We start from the raw sequence: 23,405 nt of genomic DNA, 5'->3' as shown, positions 1-23,405 counted from the left end.
GTACCCACGTCTTTTATGAAAGAGCAGGAGACACAAGGAGTACAGAGAAGACTGCAATAAAACAGGAGAGACAATGGTAATGCCAAATGGAACAAGTCCCAAAGTCTCGATATTTTGTTAGTTATATTTGTTGTTGTTATTTTTCACAAATGTTGGAAGAGCAATGGTCTGGAAGCAGCCATGGAGAGCAAAGAGGATCCTGCCTCCACTTTCTGACCCTGAGAAACACAGTGAGAAAATAAACAGGTATGGTAGGTAAAATTCTAAAATGACCCCAAGGACCCATGCCCTAACATAATCCCTGACCTTGAGTGTGGGCAGGACCTTACAAGGAAAAGTAAAAGGATTTTGCAGCTATAATTAAGATCCCTGACCAATTAAACACTGAATTAGTCAAAAGACAGTATCCTGGATGGGCCTGGCCTAATCAGTTGAGCTCTGACAGAGGGTCTAGAGGTCAGAGAGATTCTCCTGCTGGCCTCGGAGAAGTGAGCAACCACGTTTTGAGAGGGACTGTGAAAGGCCCTGTGAGAAGACCACGTGGCTAAGACCCTCAAGACCGAGAGCAGTCCCTGACTGATGGCTAGAAAGAAAATGTGGACCTCAGTCCTATAACTACAAGGAACTGAATTCCTCCAACAACTACATGAGCTTGTAAGAGGATCTAAACTCTAGAAAGAGATGCAACCCCAACTGACACCTTGATTGTGACCTTGTGAGACCCTGGAAAAACCAAGTTGCAGCATCTGGACTTCTGACCCATGGATATAGTAAGATGATAAATATATGTGGTTTTAAGATGCTAAGTCTATGGTAATTTGTTGTACAGCAATAGAAAATCAATACAGAAGGGCTTTAGGGGACTCTGTATACTTGAAGAGAAGTCAGGTTTCTCTTAAGACAAGGGGGAATATCCTTAGCCACTTGAATCTCTGAGGCTCACTGCCCTTCTTTAGATACATATGTTCACAAAAGCTTAGAGGGAGATGCTTGCTCCATTCAGCCTTCTCTCTAGGTGTATCTTCAGTGGCCAAGAAAACACTTCCTGGGAAGACAAGCAACGCTGATGTGGTCACTCTTATTAGCTCCACATTGGGGAACTAAATTTCTCAAACCAGTCTTCAATCATGGAAAGATGACTTTAACGGAAATCCTTTATGAAAATGTTTGCATAGCTCCTGGCTTTCAATTCATATTCTGAGAACAGTCACATATTTCCTATACATATCTTAATACCACAAGGTAACTGTCTTTTCACTTTCACTAAACTTTTTCACAAGATTTTGCATTGGAGCTAAACTAGTAGCTAAAATGGTTTCACTGGTCAAGTTTTCTTATTCTTGATTAAGCAAAGATGAACTTACACATGTCAAGGATCAGAATCACTGTTAAATTTGATATCCCTCTTAATGCTCCCCTCAGTAATGTACCCCGTATTTCCATTTTCTATATAAAAATCACCATTTCTTATGACTATAAATGGAGTATAATCTATAAAAATTTTGAATCACTCTTGTACACCATAAACTAATATAATATTGTCAACTATACCTCAATTAAAAAATCACCATTTTCTAAAGCCACATTACTTTTATAGTTAGCTTTTTTTACAGGGTATTTTTGATCCCAACACCCCCAAAATTTTCATAGCTACTGTTCTGGGAACATGTAAAGAATGAAGTAGCTTCTGTGAGTTGCAGGTACTGGGCGGCTTGCTGAGCTCATGTCCTGACAGCAGCCCCATGTCTGTACCACAGCCAAATCAGAAATACACGAAATGGACCCACAGAGCTGCTCGAAAATATTTTGAAGCATGACCATTAAACCTATGAATGTTGAGGATGCATTTTGCTACATGTAACCATATGCATATGTGAACTGTTATTAAATATAGCCACGTATAATACACATACAGCATCACTCTATTTTCCCAATTATACTGTATTATACTCACTACAAAGATGAAAATCATAAAAATTCTATCCAGCCACATAAATATCTCCTACACATGCATATTCTGGGGTCTAGCACAGCTTCTGGCACAAAGTTTCTATGTGAATTATGACTTTATCTCTTAGCTTCCTTCACTGTAAAATATCTCATCACAACACTGTGAATGTACTTAACACCACTGAACTGTACACTTAAAAATGGTTAAAAAGGTAAACTTTTGTTATGTACATTTTACCACAACAACAACAAAAAAAATTACTTCCTCGATCAGGACCCAGTGGGAGGATACAATAAAGTTCTGTAGGAAAGAAAACTTTATTTGTGCCAGATCGGTCCCCTCATATTAGGGAAGGTAACTGAGGAGCAAAGAGGTTTGAATAACTTATTAAAGTGCCGATAATAGGCAGAGAGTCGATGGCAAATCTAAATTATTTTTCAGACTTAGGAAAACCCAAAGATATCTTCTAGAACTAATGGAATAGCAAGAAGTAACAATTCCAGAAACTATCTACATGTGCTAAAATTCTAATTCTAGTTCATTGACTCCTGAGCTTTCAGAAATCCTACATCCATGCCCATTCATCAGTTCAAGGTGGGTCAGATGATGACACTGGGCCACTTGCGGCTGATACTGCCCTGTATTTATTGTCCATAAACGGAGCATTCTTTCTCTTCCAATGGAGCAAAGACTCAAACATGAGGAAACAGGTTTACTTTGGCTCTCACATGCCAGCTTTCTACTGAGATCTTGAAGAGTGTTTTGCCCTCGGATTCAATTAAGGCTCATTTTTCATGAGCTGACAGTCACTGACTACGCTTGTGTCACCTTCCCTATGACCACATTGGCCAGTTCAACTTGAAATATGACAGTATCCAAAGGCAGTTCCAGGAGGTTAATTCCTGGTAACCGGCATCAATATACGACATACGGAGCACCTCTAAGGGGCGTGGCATTTTTATTCAGAACCCCACAAACAGCTCTGTCAAATTCATCATATTCCCTCCCTTGCTATGGGAATTTCATAATAGTGCCCTCCAGCGTTTCATAAAAAGCTACCTAAAATAATCCTTCATAAACAAATAATTACATTTAGGAAACTGACATTTTAATTAAACTTACTTTCCCTTACAAATTCACTGGTAGTCTTGGGTTACACAAATCACAGAGGATTTGAATAAGCAAAGCCATACCACCAGGATCTTTTAAATGCTTCATTCCAATTTTTAAACAGCTTCATAAGGTATTTTAAAAGAAATTCAAGTCAGATGTAGAATGCAGGTAATCAACTTTCAGTTTAATACTGCTTTTATTGCGAAAAAATATTACTTATAGCCAATTCAGGTTAAAGGCTAAAATTAGTCAATGATTGTATGGCTGTGGATGTACTTAAGAATAAAATGAGACACTAAAATGTTACCTAGGAAACACAGACTTGGAGGATTATAAAAAGACCTCAAATAGCTTCCAAATTTTGTTAAGACTCTGGAAAAGTAAAAAATGAAACAAAATCCTCAATTGTGCAGGTTGACTAAAGGGGATGAAGCAGCATAAGAGGACTCACAGTACCTTGGCAAAGGCAGCAGGGATGTTCCACTGTTTCAGACTAACGAGGATAATTTACGTGAAGCCAGTTGGAGGAGATAATTTTTGAAAAGAGTAAAAACTTCTGTATAGTTAAATATGTTCAAATGTCAACTAGTACCTAAATTACTTCTTGCCAGCCCTGTGGATGTTGGCTTCATTGTGACCGAGTTTCAAAGCAATCGGTTGTAATCTTCAGGGAGCAAAGTCAAGGGTTAAGACAGGCTGCTGGGGCTGTAGATCAGCAACACACACTCACCTGCCAATCACCGGTCAGGCTGCCAAGATGGGGATCATGGGAGAGACCAAAAGCACAGGGAGACAGAGGGGTCAGAGAAAGGCATTTATAAGAAAGTGGGGAGAGCCACCTATTAAGGACAGGGAGGGAGATACAAGGAGAAAGGGAGGGGCTATAGTAGGGCCTGTGCATGGCAAGACTAAAAATAATAGTAAAGAAACTGAGACTGCTGGGAATGGAATGGAATGGGGCAGAGAGGGAATTTCTGTCCCTGAGCACAGGAAGCCTTCCGCACCTCGACAGGTTCTGTTATCTACATTTAGAGAAGAACCTGGTTGGACAAAGGAGAGAGCGAGGGGCATCCCTTCTGCTCATCAACTAGGCTGAACCTCAGTTTGGTTAAGGCTGGTACTCGAGTATGGAGAGAGTAATAAAAGCTAGATAAGTCACATTTAGGACATCAGGTAAATCCTTCCCAGCACCTCACAGAACTGAGACACTCAGGGTATAACTGAAAGCTTTTAAATAGCCTGAGAGCCTGGCAGAGACAATAAAAATTTCTAATTCTAACCATGAAAATAGGACTTCCAGAGTCTGGAATGCTTATCACATCCACAGTAGCTACCACGTTAATTCTCTGTCTCCTTCTTTATGTGTTCCTTCCAACCACTGCCTTCTTAATCACAATGGGATGCTGTCTCTTTGCTTTATTTCCAAATTCAAGGCCTGGCTGGTTCTGCCATTCTCCTACTGGATCTGACATCTTTCACCATTTTATTCATTCTCTGTTTTGCTTTCTAGGACACTTTACTCACTGCTTCTCTTCAGAGCTATCCCTTCTAACTCCTTCTTGCCACATAACCAGCCAGATAAATATTCCTTAAATAACTCTGATCATATCTCCCACCTTCTCTGAAACCTTCAGGAAAACAAAAACATTTCAACTGCAGAAAGGAATCCCAGAGCTTGCGTATCAAGGCCGTTCACTCTCCATACCTACTATTCCCTGACATCTTAAGTTAAAATAGCTCAAATCTCTTTCTCCAAGTTTTGAGAAGTTATTCTCACTGTGCTCAGAGACCTGTATTCATTATTTAAAACTGAGCTCACTTCCGGATTACTTCAGAGAGAGGAAAAATTAGTGAGTCTTAAAATATAATATACCTGCCTTAACACAAATTACTAACTAGGCAGCCCACAACAGAACGACGCCTTTTAGACAGAAATCGTCAATTGGCAACAGCTGCCAAGGGACCAGGGGAACAAACTTTCCTTCCAGCTACAGCTACCTGGGAGTCCCCTCTTTGTTTTCTCCATCTACTCACCTTCCCTTTCCCCTTCCCTTCCTCCTCCCCCACCGGCCCTCCCTGCGCTGTGCTGCTCAGGACCAAGCTCTCATTGCCAACATCTGACATCCAATCCTAATGCTTGAGCTGGTCCAAATCTGCATCTCTGGTGCGGTAGTTGTGGTGCACTTTCATTCATTCATTCATATTTATTTAAATGTTCCCGAGCACGTGGCTCTAACCTTGGCTGCACATTAGGATCATATGGGGAAACTTTTAAAAAACACTAATGACCAGGTCCCATCCTTAGAGGTTCTGATTTAATTGGCTTGGGGTAAGGCTAACAAGTCCTATTTCTGAAAAAGATACCCAGTTGATCTCAGCCTCGACAAGGAACCACTTCCCTAGTTCAGAGCAACTGATATTTAAATCCGGTTACTGAAAGTGTAAAAATAATTTAAAAAGCTCAGCCTCTTCAATCACTCAAAAAAGAACATAGAAAACTATTATTCATATAGTCAGTAACTATTTATTGGGCATCCATTATGTACCAGAAAATATTCCAGCTGCTAAAAACATAGCAGTGAACAAAACAGACAAAAAAATCCCTGTCCATAGGGTACTTATATTTCTAGTTGGAAGGGGGCAGTAGAAACAATAAGTAAACAAATTGTATAGTATGTTAAAAGGTGTTAAGTACTATAGAGAAAAAAATAAAGCAAGGCACGGCAGATGGGACAGTAGGGGGAAGAAAGATGGAGTGTAATTTTAAATAAGCAGTCAAGAATGATCTCATTGAAAAGATATATGGGCACAAGTTTGAAGGAGGTGAGGCAGCAAACAAAACCATGCTGATGCCTGGGACAAGAATAAGTGCAAAGGCCCTGAGATGGGAACTGGTCTAGCGTTTTGGAGGATTAGTAAGGAGCCAGAGGTTCTGGAGCAGAGTGAATAGAAGGAAAACTAATTACAGACATGGCCAAAGAGGGGAGCAAAGAAGGGAAGACTGGGTGAGGCCTTGTAGGCCAAAGTAAGGATTTTAGCTTCTGCTCTAAGGAATCTGGGAATTTGGTGGGTTTTAAGCAGGTATGTGACAGGCTCTAAGCTACATTTTTAAATGATTATTCTAGCTTCTGTGTGAGTCTAGCTAGACTAGGAGCAATGGTAGAAGCAGAGAAGCTGTAATGAATTAATCTAGTCAAGCAACATCAGTGACCTGGGCCACAGTGACAGCAGCTGGAGGTAGTATAAAGTGATCAGATTCTGGATATATTTGAAATTAGAATCAACAGAATTTTCTGACAAATTAGTTATGGAGCACAAGAGAAAAATAAGAATCAGGGATAATTCCAAGGTTTCTGGTTTGAGCAACTGGAAGGTGTTACTGCAATTAACTAAGATGCTTTGGGGACAGGTAGGGAGAGACTTTGGTTTTGAATATACTATATCTGAGATGCCTGTTAGATATCCAAGGAGAGTCAAATAAATGTGGGCCTCATCAGCACACAGGTAGCACTTACACTTCTAAATTTAATATATAAAAGTATTAATTATATATAAATGTGCTAAATTCATTAGGTTAGCTAGGTACAATCATACTGGCCTTTCAATTTATAGTGAGTAAAAAAAATTATTAATTAATTGATTAAACTACTTTGTGGGCATACATACCCAGAGTAATAAAAAATAATACATAGTGGACTAGCATGATTCTAAAAAAAAAGCATTAGCAGCAATATTGTCCCAAGCCACCTGGAGCAGTTACAAGGCTGGCTTCACTTCCTGTCAAAGCATAATTCAGCCTTCACACCTCCAGTACACATCCTCTGTAAAACCTCCCAGGATGCCCACCGTCAGATTAAGAGACTCTGCCCTCTGTACACCCACTGATGTTGCTCATTCTCCCACCACGGCCTTAAACACTGCTTTATAATTTAGTCTAATTAAGTATATGTTTCTCCCACTAGAGTCTAAGGCAAGCTAATGCAGGTCTGTGACCATGTCTTATTCACTTTTGTGTCACCAGTGCTTCACACAGTACTAGGTGCATCATACGAAATTATTAAATGCTGATTGCTGAATGAGTAAATTTGAAATTAAGAACAAAACATTAAAAATAATTTCAGGGCTTCCCTGGTGGCGCAGTGGTTGAGAGCCCGCCTGCCGATGCAGGGGACACGGGTTCGTGCCCCGGTCCGGGAAGATCCCACATGCCACGGAGCGGCTGGGCCCGTGAGCCATGGCCGATGAGCCTGCGCGTCCGGAGCCTGTGCTCCGCAACAGGAAAGGCCACAACAGTGAGAGGCCCACATATCACACAAAATAATAATAATAATAATAATTTCATGTACCTAGGTTTCCGTAAACCAGGTCTCCGTTCTTTTAACTATATCGAACGCAGGATCTGCAGCTCTGGAGCTACATGTTTCTAAAAGTGATATATTTGAACATAAACCTCAGTAATACATAAGCATTAAATAATAAAAAACAACATTCTCACTCTACGCAATTAAAGATCATTTTAGAACAAGAAGCATAATCAGTTCTTTATTTTCATGTTTGTTCTTAAAATGAAGAACATTTAAACAGTCTCTGTAAGTTTTCACAGTTTTGATGTGAGTGGCAGGAATTTTGAGTAGTTCACCAAAAAAAAATTTTTTTTTTTTCGATGTTGGGGGTAGGAGTTTATTAATTTATTTTTGCTGTGTTGGGTCTTCGCTTCTGTGCAAGGGCTTTCTCTAGTTGCGGCGAGCAGGGGCCACTCTTCATCGCGGTGCGTGGGCCTCTCACTATCGCGGCCTCTCTTGTTGCGGAGCAGAGGCTCCAGACGCGCAGGCTCAGTAGTTGTGGCTCACGGCCCCAGCCGCTATGCGGCATGTGGGATCCTCCCAGACCAGGACGCGAACCCGTGTCCCCTGCATTAGCAGGCAGATTCTCAACCACTGCGCCACCAGGGAAGCCACCAAAAATTTTAATCACTGTCTTCTGCTGCAGAAATGTGCATATTTGTTAACTGGCTTCCTGTTTTCTTTGTGCAACAAATCAGAATGGATGCTCCGCTCCTCCTCTTCCACTCTGGCAGGCAGCACAGTCTCTAATTGACTTTTTTCTAGGACTTCTTTCTACCAAATCCCTTTCTTTTCTCCATAGAAGATTTCTAGAGCTCATAACAGACTACAAACAGCACTTAAAGTTAGCAGCACTAAGCAGCCCTGTCACTTTTTTACCTAGCAGGAGCTAAGAAAAAGAATTTCTCCTCAGTTAAAAAATAAAACATTCATACTGTTTGACTTAAATAAGAAAAAAATCAAAGCTTAAATAAATTAAGGATAAATTAAGTCAAATGTGAAGCATGCAAGGAAAGATTACTTTGTCTAATTGGACTGGTTGTATACTTCTCTTTCATTTCCTCATACCAAGTTCACAGATCTGTTTTTTTAAAAAAGACAATTCATGGAATTTTGAACTCATTTCAGTCACCTGAATCCACTTATCACACTTCAATGTGTCAAAAGTTTTGGAAATATATTCCAAATAAAAGTTTTACGACCTTATTTTTAAAAGTAGTAAAATAACTGAAATGCCATTAGCCCAAGACAAAAGCTTATCATATCTAAGCCAAGTGACCTGTACATTGACCTCTTGATATTATACTATTAAAGTCAAACAGCCAAATTATTCCATTCTTTATTTCTAAACGTATGAAACTGAAAAACAAAGAAACGACATTAATGATTTTTAATTAAAAATACTCTGGCATATATTGTCATTTTCCGGCATTCAAAAAATGTTACAGAAATGATATACCTACTCTCTAAAATGAAGTGCCTTTTATTTCTTTCTTTCTGGTTTAGAATATTCACCTTCACATGGAAAATCTCTTGGGCTTACACTCTCATTTCTGAGCCTTAGACTAAAGTCAAAGTTCAGAGTGAAAGAGGCCCAAAACTTAATTTCAGACATTAGTCTTGCTAATCTGTGACCAGGTACTGTTCACAGAGGAACAGCATGAGGCCCCTTCAGTAGGTACCTGCAGCTTCTCTCTGAGGCTTACCCCATAGTCTGGAGCGCCCTGAGTCATTCAGGAAGAAAACAGCTAACCTAGGCATCCATTAGCTTTCTCTTCTCTCAATCTCCAAGCCATTTTTATGAGAAGAAACATTCCAAAATGTATATGTAACTCTGCCCCCCTACCCTCCCTCCTGAAGTCCCCAAATAAAGCCTCAAATACCCCTTCTAGTTGGTATTAACAATCTAATATTTTTATTAACAATCTAAAATGAATTAACAATTCATTGATATTATTAATCTAAATATTAATAAGTCTGATATTAACAATCTAAAAATGAATCAATCAGATCACCCTTACTAGCGAGAAAGAAAAAAATCAGGATGCACATTTGGAAAAAATACTATTTCTTCCACAATCTTCATTTCTGGCATTATACTTGATACTACGTAAGTGCAACAATCACCTATAATGATAAAAGAATGAACACTTTCCAGGTGAGAAAAATCTTAGAAAACTCAAACTTTTTAAAGAGCATGTAAGGATTCATACTCAAAATCCAAATCAGGAACTCTACAAAACACTGAATCAGGTCCCATTTGTTTTACTTAGTTTTACCTTTGTCCTACAAAAGCAGTTCCAAGAAGCAACAGTATTTGGTTTACAATGTACTTAAATTTGGAATTGACAAATCATACTCAAGAGCTGGAAGTAAATGATCTAAAATTCTAGGTTAATGACTATGCTATAGGCAGTATATCAGATACCAATAAGAAATAGCACTCAGAAAGAAGGTCTTTATGAAGTTTTCCTTGATTTTAAGTAACATAGAACATGAAACTACATTATTATTAAAAAATGCAAATTTTTCAAAAATGAAGTGTAAAAATTATATAACCTTGATTTATATATTAAAGCACTACTTTCTGATACAAAGAACTAATTCTGTTCTCTCAACCAGTTTCTTCCATCTATGAGTTGAAAAGCTTCAACTAATTGAAATGAAAATTTAAATAACAATATCTAGTATATAGCTAACTTTAAATATCAAAATTTATGATTTACTTTAATATTATATACTTTGGGGTCACTTATACCTTCTCACATCAACAAAAAGCATGACCAAGATTTTTGAAAATTAAAAAATAAACAGATGTACTGACATGATAGTATGTTACTTGTTGCGGAGCACAGGCTCCCGACGCACAGGCTCAGCGGCCATGGCTCACAGGCCCAGCCGCTCCGCAGCATGTGGGATATTCCCGGACCGGGGCACAAACCCGTGTCCCCTGCATCGGCAGGCGGACTCTCAACCACTGCGCCACCAGGGAAGCCCAGCATGTTACTTTTTACTTGTCAGTCAAAACCATCCAAGATATAACTTAAATTAACTGGTAACTAATAATCGATAACTCAAATAACTAGTTCACGGCAATTAACTTATTTAGTCAAATATTTTTCTTTACATTTGCCTCTGTGAATTGACATTATACATTACAGCACTGAGAAACATTTAAATTTTACTCTTTCTAGGGTCATGTATAAAACCTATTCTTCGGGCTTCCCTGGTGGCGCAGTGGTTGAGAGTCCGCCTGCCGATGCAGGGGACATGGATTCGTGCCCCGGTCCAGGAAGATCCCACATGCCGCAGAGCGGCTGGGCCCATGAGCCATGGCCGCTGAGCCTGCGAGTCCGGAGCCTGTGCTCCGCAACAGGAGAGGCCACAACAGTGAGAGGCCCGCATACCACCAAAAAAACTAAAACAAAAAAAAACCTATTCTTTTATAATTAAGCACCTAGCCCTCTATCCTATTCTTGGGAATCACCACAGCCTTGTAGCTTCATTATTCCTAATTACCACATAGCTAGCTTCCTCTACCTCTCTAGTTATAGCTTTTCTAGATCCAAGACCAAAGTATGGTTAGAGAGTGTCTAAGGAATGGTCAGGTCTAATTTAAATGTTATAGTATGTACAATTCTCTGCTTTGTTTTTGATCCCCATTGTTACAAGACTTTCTAAGGGGAAATAAATATCAGTTCTATTCTCTTAGATGTGCTCTCACATAAGAAACCCTGAATGACACAAAAAGGAATATGTATTAGGATCTAACCAGGAAAACAGAAACCACCATAAGCATTTATTAAATTACACAAAGGGAATTTCATTAAGGAAAGTGGTTATTCTGATGAAGTAGAAGGTGAGAAGACAAACTGGAGAGACTAATGTAAGCCACAGATTTAGCAGCAGCAGGAGGCCACAAACACCCTAAGGCTAGGGAGACAGAAAGAAGACTCAGTGTTCATGGCCACAGGCCTGGTCTTCCAATACAAGCTGGAGCTGCAGGAGGTCTGTCCAGGGCTGGAACCATGGAGATGAAGCTGTTGCCAGAAATGTTACCTGAGACAGACAGGGAGGTTGAGAAATACCAGACTGTCTCCCTCCCTTTGCCTTCCTGCCTCCCACTAAATGCAGCCTGCAGGGGGAAGCCTCCTATGATATATAAGAGCATGCTTAGAGAGAAGAAAGGATGTGAGGGCAAACAGACCTAGGACCAGCACAAAGCAAAAGGAAAGAAAGGGGAAGGGGGAGCCAGATTCCAAAATGAAAAGAAGTAGTCAATCTAATGAGAGTTCATTATCACAACCCAGAAAAAGGAAGAACTGCCAGAGCATTCCCCACACCTTGTCTGAGAAACCCAGGGTGCTAATAAACTTCTTCTCCTTTGAGCTAGATGAAAGCTGTAAAAGTATCCTGAGCTGATTTCTGCTTTCTGCTTTCTCAGGCACAGGGGTATTGCTTCATTTTTAAAGATCAAAAATTGATAGCCAATTGCATGTTGAAAAGTACCTCTGATCAAACATAATAACCAAGCATTTCCACTAATGAATATAACAGAGAAAGTTCCAGTGGGCACCTTTTTTCTTGGAAAAAAATGTTGATGGCCAATCATCCCACTGGGATACAATCAATTGAAAGGAAGTCTACTGTAGGGGAAGCAGCTATGTTTCTGATGGTTTTGTAAGTACACTGTGATCAACAGCTTTTGTGTAAATACCTGTGATACCTCTGGGCTGGAGAGCAAACATACGAAGAGCTCAACTGCCTTTAGTCAGTAGACGCTATTGGACTCTATTATTGGGCCAGTGTGCCAGGAGAAGAGGGAGCTCACTACCAAACTCTATTCCAAAAATTATTATGGAAAATAATGAGTAATATTATGTAGACCCAAATTCTGGTTAAGTACTGAGGTTCCAAGATAAAATTTTAGAACACACCTCTGCTGTTACACAGATAACTTTTGACTAATAGAGAGTTACCATGGAAATGAATTCCCTGTTTTCAAAGAATGTGACTCCAATAAAGATGCAACATAATTTTTCTTCCCCTCAGTATTCAGGAGCCCCTTAGGCCATCGTTATAAACACTGCACAATGTTAAACAAAATTGTAAAGAAAAATCTGATAATTTGGATTCTCTATGGTTAATGATTGGCACAGTGTGGGCATGTACTGTGTTTGTGTATAAATGAATATATAATATGTACATATGCAAGCATTTCCCTGTGGCTAACAGGACCTGCCCAGGGGCAGTGAAAATAGTGTTTAAATAAGACAGTTGAATTAGTTGATAATAAAACACCATTAAATATTTTATAAATGTTCAAAACTATTAAGTGAATATAACTGTCAATGTTTTAATTAACTGAATATGTTTTCAAATTAATTGGACTCTAACTCTGTAATTCTCAGTAAATGTTTATTTTAAATTAATAAATGATAACTGAATCACTTTGCTGTACACCTGAAACTAACACATTATAAATTAACTTTACTTCAATAAAAAAATTAATTAATAAATGAGATCTGCTTACTTTCTTTCCCTCAGTAGTATATCTCCTCATTAAGTTTCATTATAACGTATTCTCATTAAGCCCCAGATCTGGTTTCTCTAATTCAGGTAGTCTATTCTGTCAATTTAGAGATGTGACACCATCCGTGCCTGATATAACTATGCATTTATGTATAAACCACAAGATTGAATGAAGCAGATTCACACTGATCCTTAAATAATATTTCTGTTACAACACAGTGTGAATGAATCTGAAAGCCAAAAAGAGCTTGAAAGCAGTGTCTCCTAATATCTTTCTTGGATAAAGACTGACCTCATGTGTTAGAGACCAGATAAATAAAGTTGAAATCCTTTTCTACAAGAATACTGGCAACGAAAACCATAATTTACGAACAAGTGTGTGATAAAAATTCAAGGAGTGAACTGAGGATAACATAAGCAAAGTAAAATAATATTTAAAGTATAAAGCCAAGATCCAGAAAAAGCCCTTTCAAAAAAGATAGCCAGCTTTCCTCATTTTGTTTTTATATATTTATAGTAGAGCCTGAAGCAACCATTTTATCAAAGGATAGATGCAACAAAGAAATTCATTTGTTCATTTTACTTTGTTAGGACTTTCAAAAACTGAGTCATTTGAAAGATGAATTCATTTATTTTACTAGTGTCACATTGATACATCTTGCTGCTGTAGTTGCGGAAATGAAAATGTAGCACAAATATACATTACAACTAGAGTAGGAGTAATAGAGTTGTAAAATATAAAAAGAGTAGCCTCGCTGAATAGATACTACTGACTTAACAGAATGAAAAAAAATGTGATAAATTGCCACAGCTTACATAGTCACTGCCTATACTAATTTAGAAAAATAAAAATCAAAGTCATTAATTTGTGCAATAACAATAAGGTACAACATACCTCACACTGGTCAGAATGGCCATCGTTAAGAAGTCTACAAAGAACAAATGTTGGAGAGGGGGTGGAGAAAAGGGGACCCTCCTACACTGTTGGTGGGAATGTAAATTAGTACAACCACTATGGAGAACAGTATAGAGGTTCCTTAAAAAACTAAAAGTAGAGGTGCCATATGATCCAGCAATCCCACTCTTGGGCATATATCTGGACAAAAATGTAATTCAAAAAGATACATGCATCCCTATGTTCATAGCAGCACTATTCACAATAGCCAAGACTTGGAAATAACCTAAATGTCCAACAACAGATGAATGGATAAAGAAGACGTGGTATATAGATACAATGGAATATTACTCAGCCATAAAAAAGAATGAAATAATGCCATTTGCAGCAACATGGATGGACCTAGAGATTATCATACTAAGTAAGTCAGAAAGAGAAGGATAAATACCATATGATATCACTTATAGATGGAATCTAAAATATGACACAAATGAACTTCTATGAAACAGAAACAGAATCACAGACACAGAGAAGAGACTTGTGGTTGCCAAGGGGGAGGTGGGGTGGGGAAGGGAAGGATTGGGAGTTTGGGGTTAGCAGATGCAAACTAATTATACATAGAATGGATCAACAACAAGGTCCTACTGTATAGCACACAGAACTATATTCAATATTGTGATAAACCATAATGGAAACGAATATTTACAAAAAAGAATGTATATATATGTAAAACTGAATCACTTTGCTGTTCAGCAGAAATTAATGCAACAATGTAAATCCACTATATTTCTATAAAAAAATGAAAAAATAAGGTACAAAAGTGTATTCCTCTGATTCAGTATATTGCTATGGTAGGAATTTTTTTAATGATTTTATTTAAAATATTATTTTAGTTGTTCAGTGTATTAAAGGGGAAAAAACAAAACAAAACCATGAAGAGCAGACAAACAGTTTTTAATCTTAACATTCAGCCTTGGCACTCAGGTAGAAAGAAGGGTCATAAAGTTTTTAACTAAGATTTATTTTCATGAAAATTATTTTTCATTTTTATTTTAATAAAAGAATATGAATGGATTAGGACTAAAGAGTTATAAGAAGCTTTTATACATAATGACGAATATTTTTCTAATTAATTAATTTATTTATATATACTATTTTTCAAATGCTGCTTTAGTATGTGCCAAGCACTCTTCCTCTAAAACCCAAGAGATAGATGTTATTATTATCCTCATTTTACAGATGAGAAAACTGAGGCTAAGAGATTAGGTGATTTGCCCTAGGTCATACAATAGCAGTCATCTTATTAGCTTTGATGACAGCAGTAAGCAGTTTGCTCTCCGTTGTGAACTTCAAAGAAAAAATCTATTAATGGATCACACCAGGCCTAGAGAATCAGTGCCTAAATTCTCAACACTTGATTTTTGGCTCAACTCTTAACTCCCGGAAAGCTAAAAAGAACCAAACGCACAGTCATCCTACAAATACCTCTTCAGAGTCCTCACTGGTCATACTCACTAGGGAATATTTCAGAGCTGAATGAACTTAAGAACACACACTTGCCACATCTTAAAATATCACTCAAGTACCTATAATTAATCAGAAACAAATGAAATGATAATCTACAACTTAACAGCTAAAACAACCCTAAAGTAGCAAAATAATATGTTCTGCCTTTAGAATAAGACATTCTAAACTGATCTGTTGTTTGGAAATTTGAAAGACAAGAAAGTTCATCTTTCATTTCTAGTCTCTGAATAAACATGAAAACGAAGATGAAAATTGAGTTAGCTGCATGAATGAACATTCTTTCACTTACTTATGTTAAATTGACTGAAAAAAATCAATTTTGTTTTTCTTTAGAAAATATTTCATATTTTCAGCCATAAGCACTTTTAAAATATGTGTTTTTAAAAGAGTTCTTTAATATGATATGGTCCAAGAAAATATCTGAACTTTGGGCATTTTTTTAGCAGTTACCTTCAAAAAAAAAAACCTCTATTTAAAAACAAAAACAAACATACCCATATCTGACACATCCTAAGAATTCAGTTCATGTATATAAGCAACAATAAGATCTAAGGTATCACCAGAATTAATATCATTAATTAAGATATCATCAGAATTATATCATTAATTAATAAACACAACTTTTAAATTTATCAACAATCTTAAGTTATGACAAATATAAATTTTTATATAGCATATAATGAAAATGAACATTTTGTCAAAAATTCTTCACCATCATCCTTAATAGTCATATAAAATAGCATCTTCCTGACTACTGGTAGAAATCATTTGAACTGATCTAAGTCAATTCACAATGGATCTGTGGCATTAAACTCATGAACCCACAGCACTTCTGAGGTTTGCACTCCAACTATACGTCAAAATAATGTGTCACTTTGACATTTCAGATTCCATTGGCTTATCTGTTCAACTGATTTTAAATTAATATTATATACTAATGTATATGATTATTAATTATTATCCTGAGCATTTTCCATGGTATTATGCATTCTCAAAAAGCATGCTATTGAATAGTATGATTTTATCATGTTATATTAATAGCAACATTTTTAACCCCTTATAAGCTTTTTTATTATTATGGAAATTTTCAAATATAAGTAATGAGAATAATATAATGAACCGCCATGTCCTATAGCCCAGCTCAATTATCTATATTTTGCCATTTTTGTCTCCTTTAGTGGCCTATCCACTTTTTTTTCTTTTTATCCCTTTGTAATATTTTAATGCAAATCCCTAACATTGTGTCATTTCATTAATAAATACTCAAGTATGTATCTCTTAGTGATAAAGTTTTTAAAATATATCAGATATTTGGTAGAATTCACCAATGAAGCAATCTAGGCACAGAGTATCATTGGAGGGAAGGTTTTTAACAACAGACGTAATTTCTTTAAGAGATGTAGAGGTATTCAAGTAATCTATTTCTTCTTCAGTGAGCTTTGGAAGTTTGCATCTTTCAAATAAATTTTCCATTTCATCTAACTTGTTGAATTTAGAGGCATAAAGATGTCCATAATATTTGCTTGTTATCCTTTTAATATCTGGAGAATCTGTAGCTACGTTACTCCTCTGAGTCATGGTATTGGCAATTTCTCTCTCTCTTTTAAGTAGTCTCAATAGAGATTTATCGAGTTTATCAAAGAACCAACCTTTAATTTCATTAATTTTCTCTTTTTTTTGTTTTCCATTTCATTGATATCCACTTTGATCTTTATAATTTCCTTTCCTCTGCTTACTTTGAGTTTAATTTGCTTTTCTTTTTTCAAGTTTCATAAGGCAGAAGCTAAGGTCATTGATTAGAGACCTTTTTTTTTATACAGGTGTTTGGTGGTATTTAAAGTAAATACTTTAGTAGCATCACACTAAATCTGATGTGTTGTGTTTTCATTCTTATTCAGTTCAAAATACTTTCTAATTTCTCTTTTGATTTCTTCTTTACTCATGGGTTATTTAGGACTGGATGAGCAAGGAAGGGAGAGCATACTCCAATCTCTGGGGTTTTCTATGCAAGTTCTCTCCACTCTGGTACTCTGTCCTCTGAATTCTGGCTATCCTGGTCTCCCTGGACTTTCGGTTCTGTCTCAACTCAGACAGTCTGCTGAGTTTTGCCTGGGTTATCCCTCTCTGTGCTACAAGCTGGAAACTCTTCCAACATATTAGATGAAGGCAAGCATAGGGCTTCTCTTGTTTGTTTCTTAGATCTCAGGGATCACTGTCCTTGGTTGTCTGATATCCAGTGTCTTGAAGACCATTGTTTCATATATTTTATCAGTTTTTCTAGGTTGTTTCAGGGAAGAGAGTAAATCTGGTCCCCACTACTCCATCTTAACTGGAAGAAGAAATCCAGTTCTGTTTTGTTTTTTTTATAGATCATTGTAAACTCATGACTTTTATACATTTGTTTTAATCCATTTCAGCCATTTTCCTTTTTGATGCTCAACGTATCCCAGCTTAGGCCAGTGAGAGGCACTTCATGTTGGCTTTTGGGTCCTTTGACATGTTCCTATTAGTCCTTAATGTGGCAAATGATATTTAGGCACTACAGTCTAGTCACTAGGGGTTAACTATACATTTGCATTTGCTGAACTTGTTTTTGAAAAGTGGGAAGGAGAGCAAAAGTACAAGATAGAAATATTTTACATTTATAAATAGGTACATGGCAGTGAAAAGAACACACCTGTGTTGGAGGAAGCTCAATTCTGCCGGATACAAGTCATTAACATTCTCAACTGTTAGAGACCTCAAAAGTTCTTATCATTGCTTCCAAACCCACTCTGGTAAAGCTGACTTTATCTTCTCCACCTGTGGGCATTCAGTCTTGGCTACTTCTGGACTCTCATTTACATAGTCACAGCAGCTTAGAAGGAAGGCCGCTTACTTCAATATTGCTTGATATTAGCAGAATCTATCTGAAGACTAAGGGTGTGTCATCAATAAATAGAGTCCAGCCAAGACTGAGAGCATCAAAGTAAAATTAAGTCCACGAGACCACAGTAATAGAATATCAATATTCTTCCATTTATTCCCAATCTTCTGTCTTCTTGCCCTTGATTTAACAATCTAAGATGTCACAAATCCCCAATTTTCCCTTCTAACTTACTAAAGACTTGACATTCCTTAGTTTCAGTGACAGCCACTCACAGTCTCGTCCAGGCCAATGACTCAAATTCAGAGATTTGTCTGGCTGTAAGAAACTCTAGAGATAGATCACGTAATACAGGCACATCTCTTCATAGGAGGAAACTAAGGCACCTGCTTCTAGTAGCAAACTTAGAGCCAGAGACTTAGTAAAGTAATAACTTGGAGAGATTTTCTAAATCATATAAAATTAAATGTATTTATACCAGTAACTCTCAACACTCTGCATCTCATATCTCCCTAATCATTTATTTAAGAATTACATACCATGTTGATAATAAATTATTTAGAGCTATATACCATGATTATAATAAGGGTAACACAACTTTCTAGGAACATTTATATATTTACAAACATTTTGTGAATGTAAATTACATTTTGTATAATGTCTTAGTAGAAAAATACTGTCAGAATGCAAATATTTTAACAAAAAAGCTTTTATTTTATTAAAACTTGAGTTCTACCCTTGGTTTTCAAGAGATAAGATAAGCAAAATAGCTTCGCAAAAGTTATACATGTTTAAAATGCTATCTTGCCTTTACCCGAATCCATGAAACTAAGCAATATTATGCCACAAACCAGTCTTCTCATCAAAACAAATACTGTGCTGAGCAAGAAAGATGCTCCTAAAACGCCGTGGACCAGCTTTGATATGAATCCAGTAGATTCTGACTGCTAACAGGCCAAAACACCAATCCTGGTATATAATCTTCACAATAATCTTCTCAGCAAATTAAGCCTTCCAAAGCTGACATTTGCTATCGCTACTATTTTGTCAAAGAAAATAATTCTGATCTTTTAAGTACCAGTGTACAATAATTTTTGGCCATCTCAAAATGCTCAGGGAAGCACTTACTGATCTAATAAGTCTTGTTTTGTCTTTAATGAGTACAATTTCAAGTGATCGTAAAAAGCCCACATACGGTCATTATAACCCTTGTTGTGCACAAGCTGTTCCTCCAAAGGCATTTCTACTCTACACCATAAACAGCATTAGATGTGACGAGAAAAATACTCATCTACCAAAATGTTCAGGCCAAGGTTCTAGAAAATGAGTAAAAAATTATGGTTACATATGGTCTTGGTTACACTGAGATGTTTTGATAGAGCAATAAGAGAGAATAACGTGCCTGTCCTCTCTGCTGGCTGTAGGCTCTGATCCTCAAAATATAATTAAAGCTGATCAGTCATTTAAGACACAGAACAACCACAGGCTCTGTTTCAGATACACTAGACTAGAACAGTGATTTGATTTTTTTTCAAAGTTTGCTCTGATTTTCCAGCAATTTAGATATTGTAGCACCCATTTTAATAATAGTAGCTAAAGTTTACTTAGCACTTACTGTGGTTTCGATACTGAGGCAAGCATCTTGCATATATTACTTCAATTAATTCCCTGAAAAATAATTTGCTCACTTAGGTAATAAATGGCAGAGCCAAGATTCAAACAGGAGCTGACAACAGAGCCCAGATTCCTATCCACTGGGCCTTATTGCCATTGTTCTAGGTAACTCGTAAACATTTGCTCTTTTCCTAGGAAGAAAGAAAAACATTATATCCCGCTAAGCTGTAAGCTTGAAGAGACCTGACAAATTTCAGATAATACACAAGTAAATTTTATAGTAACCAGTTTTCTAAAACATGTATATAAGAATTAGCTCCTAATTATTTTAGAACTCTGAAAAACAGCAGAGATGACACATTGAAAGGGAGAGATTACAAAGGAACTGGTATTTTCATTATTGCTAAAATATGAGATTTCATATATTTGGTATACAAGTAAACTCTCTGAACTATAAAGTTAATTTTTGACATACATTTGCTTCTCTTTTCACGTTACATACTCAGCTTAATCATATGCACTGGCCATATTCACTTCTTAAAAGCCAAATGCTCAGAAGATCTAATGATATGTGACCAGTGAACACTTTCATCAAAATATCTTCTAACACAATACATTAACATCTCAATATGTTTTGTCATATATATCAGTTTCTTTAATGTATATATTTCATAGTCATTAGCAAATGAAAAAGCAAAAAAGTTTCTTGTTTAAATGAATGTACCATTTCAGAAAGGATAGATTTTGTATTGTTGCCTTAAAGTGATTTTAATTTTACCAAACACTACTTACACTTCTATAATGGTCTGAGTAGTCCTCATTCAAGTACGTATAACATTGCTAGGGCACTGATATGAATGATACTCGGAAAAACTAAGGAGACGTAGCCACGGTTCCTACCTTGGTTAGATGAATGACTCCTTTAGAAGTAACTGAACAACCCATGAAGCCAACGTACTGAAGTTCAGGACAGTGCTCAGCAAATGCTTTCACCGATTGATCTGTCACCTAGGGAAGAGACATGAAGAAAGTCAAGGTGGCATTACACTGAGTGAATTTAAGGATTTGGCTACTGCAAATTCCCTCTGCCTTACCTTGCATCATTAATATTTCCCTTTCCAATGGATCATTTGAATCCATATACAGACATGCTGCAACATGTCCTGTGGTTTTTTTTTTAAATCCTCCCTCAACCCCACATCCCTTTCTATCACCCCATGTTTGTTTACTTCTTCACAGAAAATGTCTCAGAGATGTCAACACTATCTACCTCCACTTCTTCGCATCTCTCAATAGATATGTACATATTTTATCGACATACACTTCACAAACTACAAAATTCACCCCTTCAAAAGGAACAGTTCAAGTGGTTTTTAGCATATTCACAAGTTGTACAACCATCACCAATATCTAATTCCAGAAGATGTTCCTTACCCCAAGAAGAAACACCATGCCCATTAGCAGTCACTCCCCTATTCCAACTCCAGCCTCCAGCCCCTGGCAACTTTCTGTCACTATGAATTTGCCTAGTCTGGACATCTTTTATAACTGAAATTGTACAATTGCTTCCTAAAGTGCAACAATGGTCTCTTTGTAAGGTTTCTCCCTGCAAGTGTTTCTTCCAAGAAATCTGGTTTTGCCCCTCACTGCTTCAGATTCCTCAGATTTGGATGGTGTGATGGTTAATTTTATGTGTCACCCTGACTACACCACGAGGCACCCAGATGTTTGATTAAACATTATTCTGGGTATGTCTGAGGGTGTTTCTGGATGAGATTAACATTTAAAACAGTAGACTGTGTAAAGCAGATTGCTCTCCCCAAGGTGACCACTCAACCTTAGTCACATCCAATCCGTTGAAGGTCTGAATGCAACAAAAAGGTTGAGTGAAGGAAAATTTGCTCTCTCTCTCTCTTTCTCTCTGTCTGCCTTGTCTTCAAGTTGAGACACCGGTTTCCTACCTTTAGACTCAAACTTGGACTGGAACTTATATCATCGGCTCTCCTGGTTCCTATGCATTCACACTCAGACTAGAAGTACACCATCAGCTTTCCTTGGTCTCCAGATTGCCGATTTGGGGACTTCTCAGCCTCCATAGTTACATGAGCCAATTCCTTACAATAATCTCTTTTACAAACACACACACACACACCTCATACTAATTCCGATTCTCTGAAGAACCTTACCTAATGTAATACATATTAGAATCCCCTGAGGAGTTTAGTAAAATCTCAGAGCCAAAAGGGGTGTGGCCCAAGGATCTGTATTTTTAACAAGCCCCTAAGAGACTCTTAGGGATGTGAAAACTTGAGGCCCCAGAGCTGCAAAGAAGTTACACTGACAGCTTTTGGCATTTCTACATGGCCCTGCTTTAAACAAAGGGCAGACTGAAATTCCTTTTTTGTCTCCCTCAACCTCCAAAAACTTTCCATGTATAAAATTATCTTCTTATAATTGTGCTAACATTTTCTTCACTGTTCCACAAAGTTGTAGCTTATTAAAGAAGGTCCAAATATTCTCTATCATAGGCTTAATTTCAGATTCACTTTCCTCACAGTCAAGATGAAATCAACAAGTTAAACACCACTGTTAGTTTTTCAAACAGCAGTGACTTGCATCTCCTTTGCATTAAATTTAATATGGGTGACTCTTACTTTGTATCTTCCTTATCTATTCTGAATAGATATTGGAAAATAAACGTATGTGGGTAGCATTAGTTCTGAAACAACCCAAGAACATTTTCCTAAAATAATGAAACCAACAGCATCCATGGTACGTCTGATAAAAGATTAATTCTGCCCTCAAAAGTAAAGTATGCTTCAGCAGATTAAGAGTAAGGGTGCCATTGATAAATTAAAAATGGGCCTTCCTGACACTCAGCTTTCTAAAAACATTATGTTAACAAAGAATATTTAAGGCACTAAAACTGCCTGAAGCTTTAGTGAAAACAAACTTCTATTAAAAAGTGGGGTGGGCGGGGAAGATGAGAGCGAACAAAGGTTAAATAACTATGGCCATTTGGTCAAATAACCCTGCCTAATCTCACTCTAACATCAGGCCTCTCCTAGGTCCATCTTCAAAAGGGGGAAGAGGAATTCAGATAAGGATTAAGGACACAAGAAAGCTCAAGTCCAAGGTGTTAGAGCTTTCAGAGAGAAGAAAAAATGGTATTAACATGTGCTTGGTGGGTCTTTCTCTTTCAGCTCAAGGAATCAGAATAAGCTCGGAGGAGCCTCCAGCATCAACAGAGTCCTATAAGCCAAACAAGACCAGAGTAAGTCCTTGGAGTACAGAAACACTCTTAGTAGGCTTAGATGTGTTTTAGGAGACTTAATAAAAGGCCTTAAACCTAAACAGTTGTGCAACCAACACCAGGATCCAGTTGTAGAACACTTGCATCGCACCACCCCCAAAATTCCCTTTATCCCTTATGCCCATATGTTCAATCACAGCTCCCGCCGCTAGACAACCATGCTTTACACATCCATACCTGCCTTTTCTAGAAATTTCATATAGAGTTCTATCATAAGTAGTCTTTTGTATCTAGCTTCTTTCACTAGTGCA

At 37.3% G+C, this 23,405-nt stretch overlaps 1 protein-coding gene across 8 annotated transcripts in view; it reads right to left on the bottom strand.

Annotated features, from left to right (window-relative positions):
• FBXL17 (F-box and leucine rich repeat protein 17) overlaps positions 1-23,405 on the bottom strand; it is a 475,832-nt gene that overhangs the window by 312,301 nt on the left and 140,126 nt on the right. For all 8 annotated transcript variants that reach the window (XM_027100329.1, XM_027100336.1, XM_027100341.1 and 5 more), the window contains one exon: positions 20,742-20,849. In XM_027100329.1, coding sequence (XP_026956130.1) covers positions 20,742-20,849 — 108 coding nt within the window. The remainder of the gene's footprint in view (positions 1-20,741; positions 20,850-23,405) is intronic.

This window comes from Aethalodelphis obliquidens, unplaced genomic scaffold (genome assembly GCF_003676395.1).
Source record: "Aethalodelphis obliquidens isolate GAN/ISIS:26980383/991018 unplaced genomic scaffold, ASM367639v1 scaffold4, whole genome shotgun sequence".
In the NCBI taxonomy this organism is placed as follows: Eukaryota; Metazoa; Chordata; class Mammalia; order Artiodactyla; family Delphinidae; genus Aethalodelphis; species Aethalodelphis obliquidens.
This window is presented reverse-complemented; position numbering and strand designations above follow the sequence as displayed.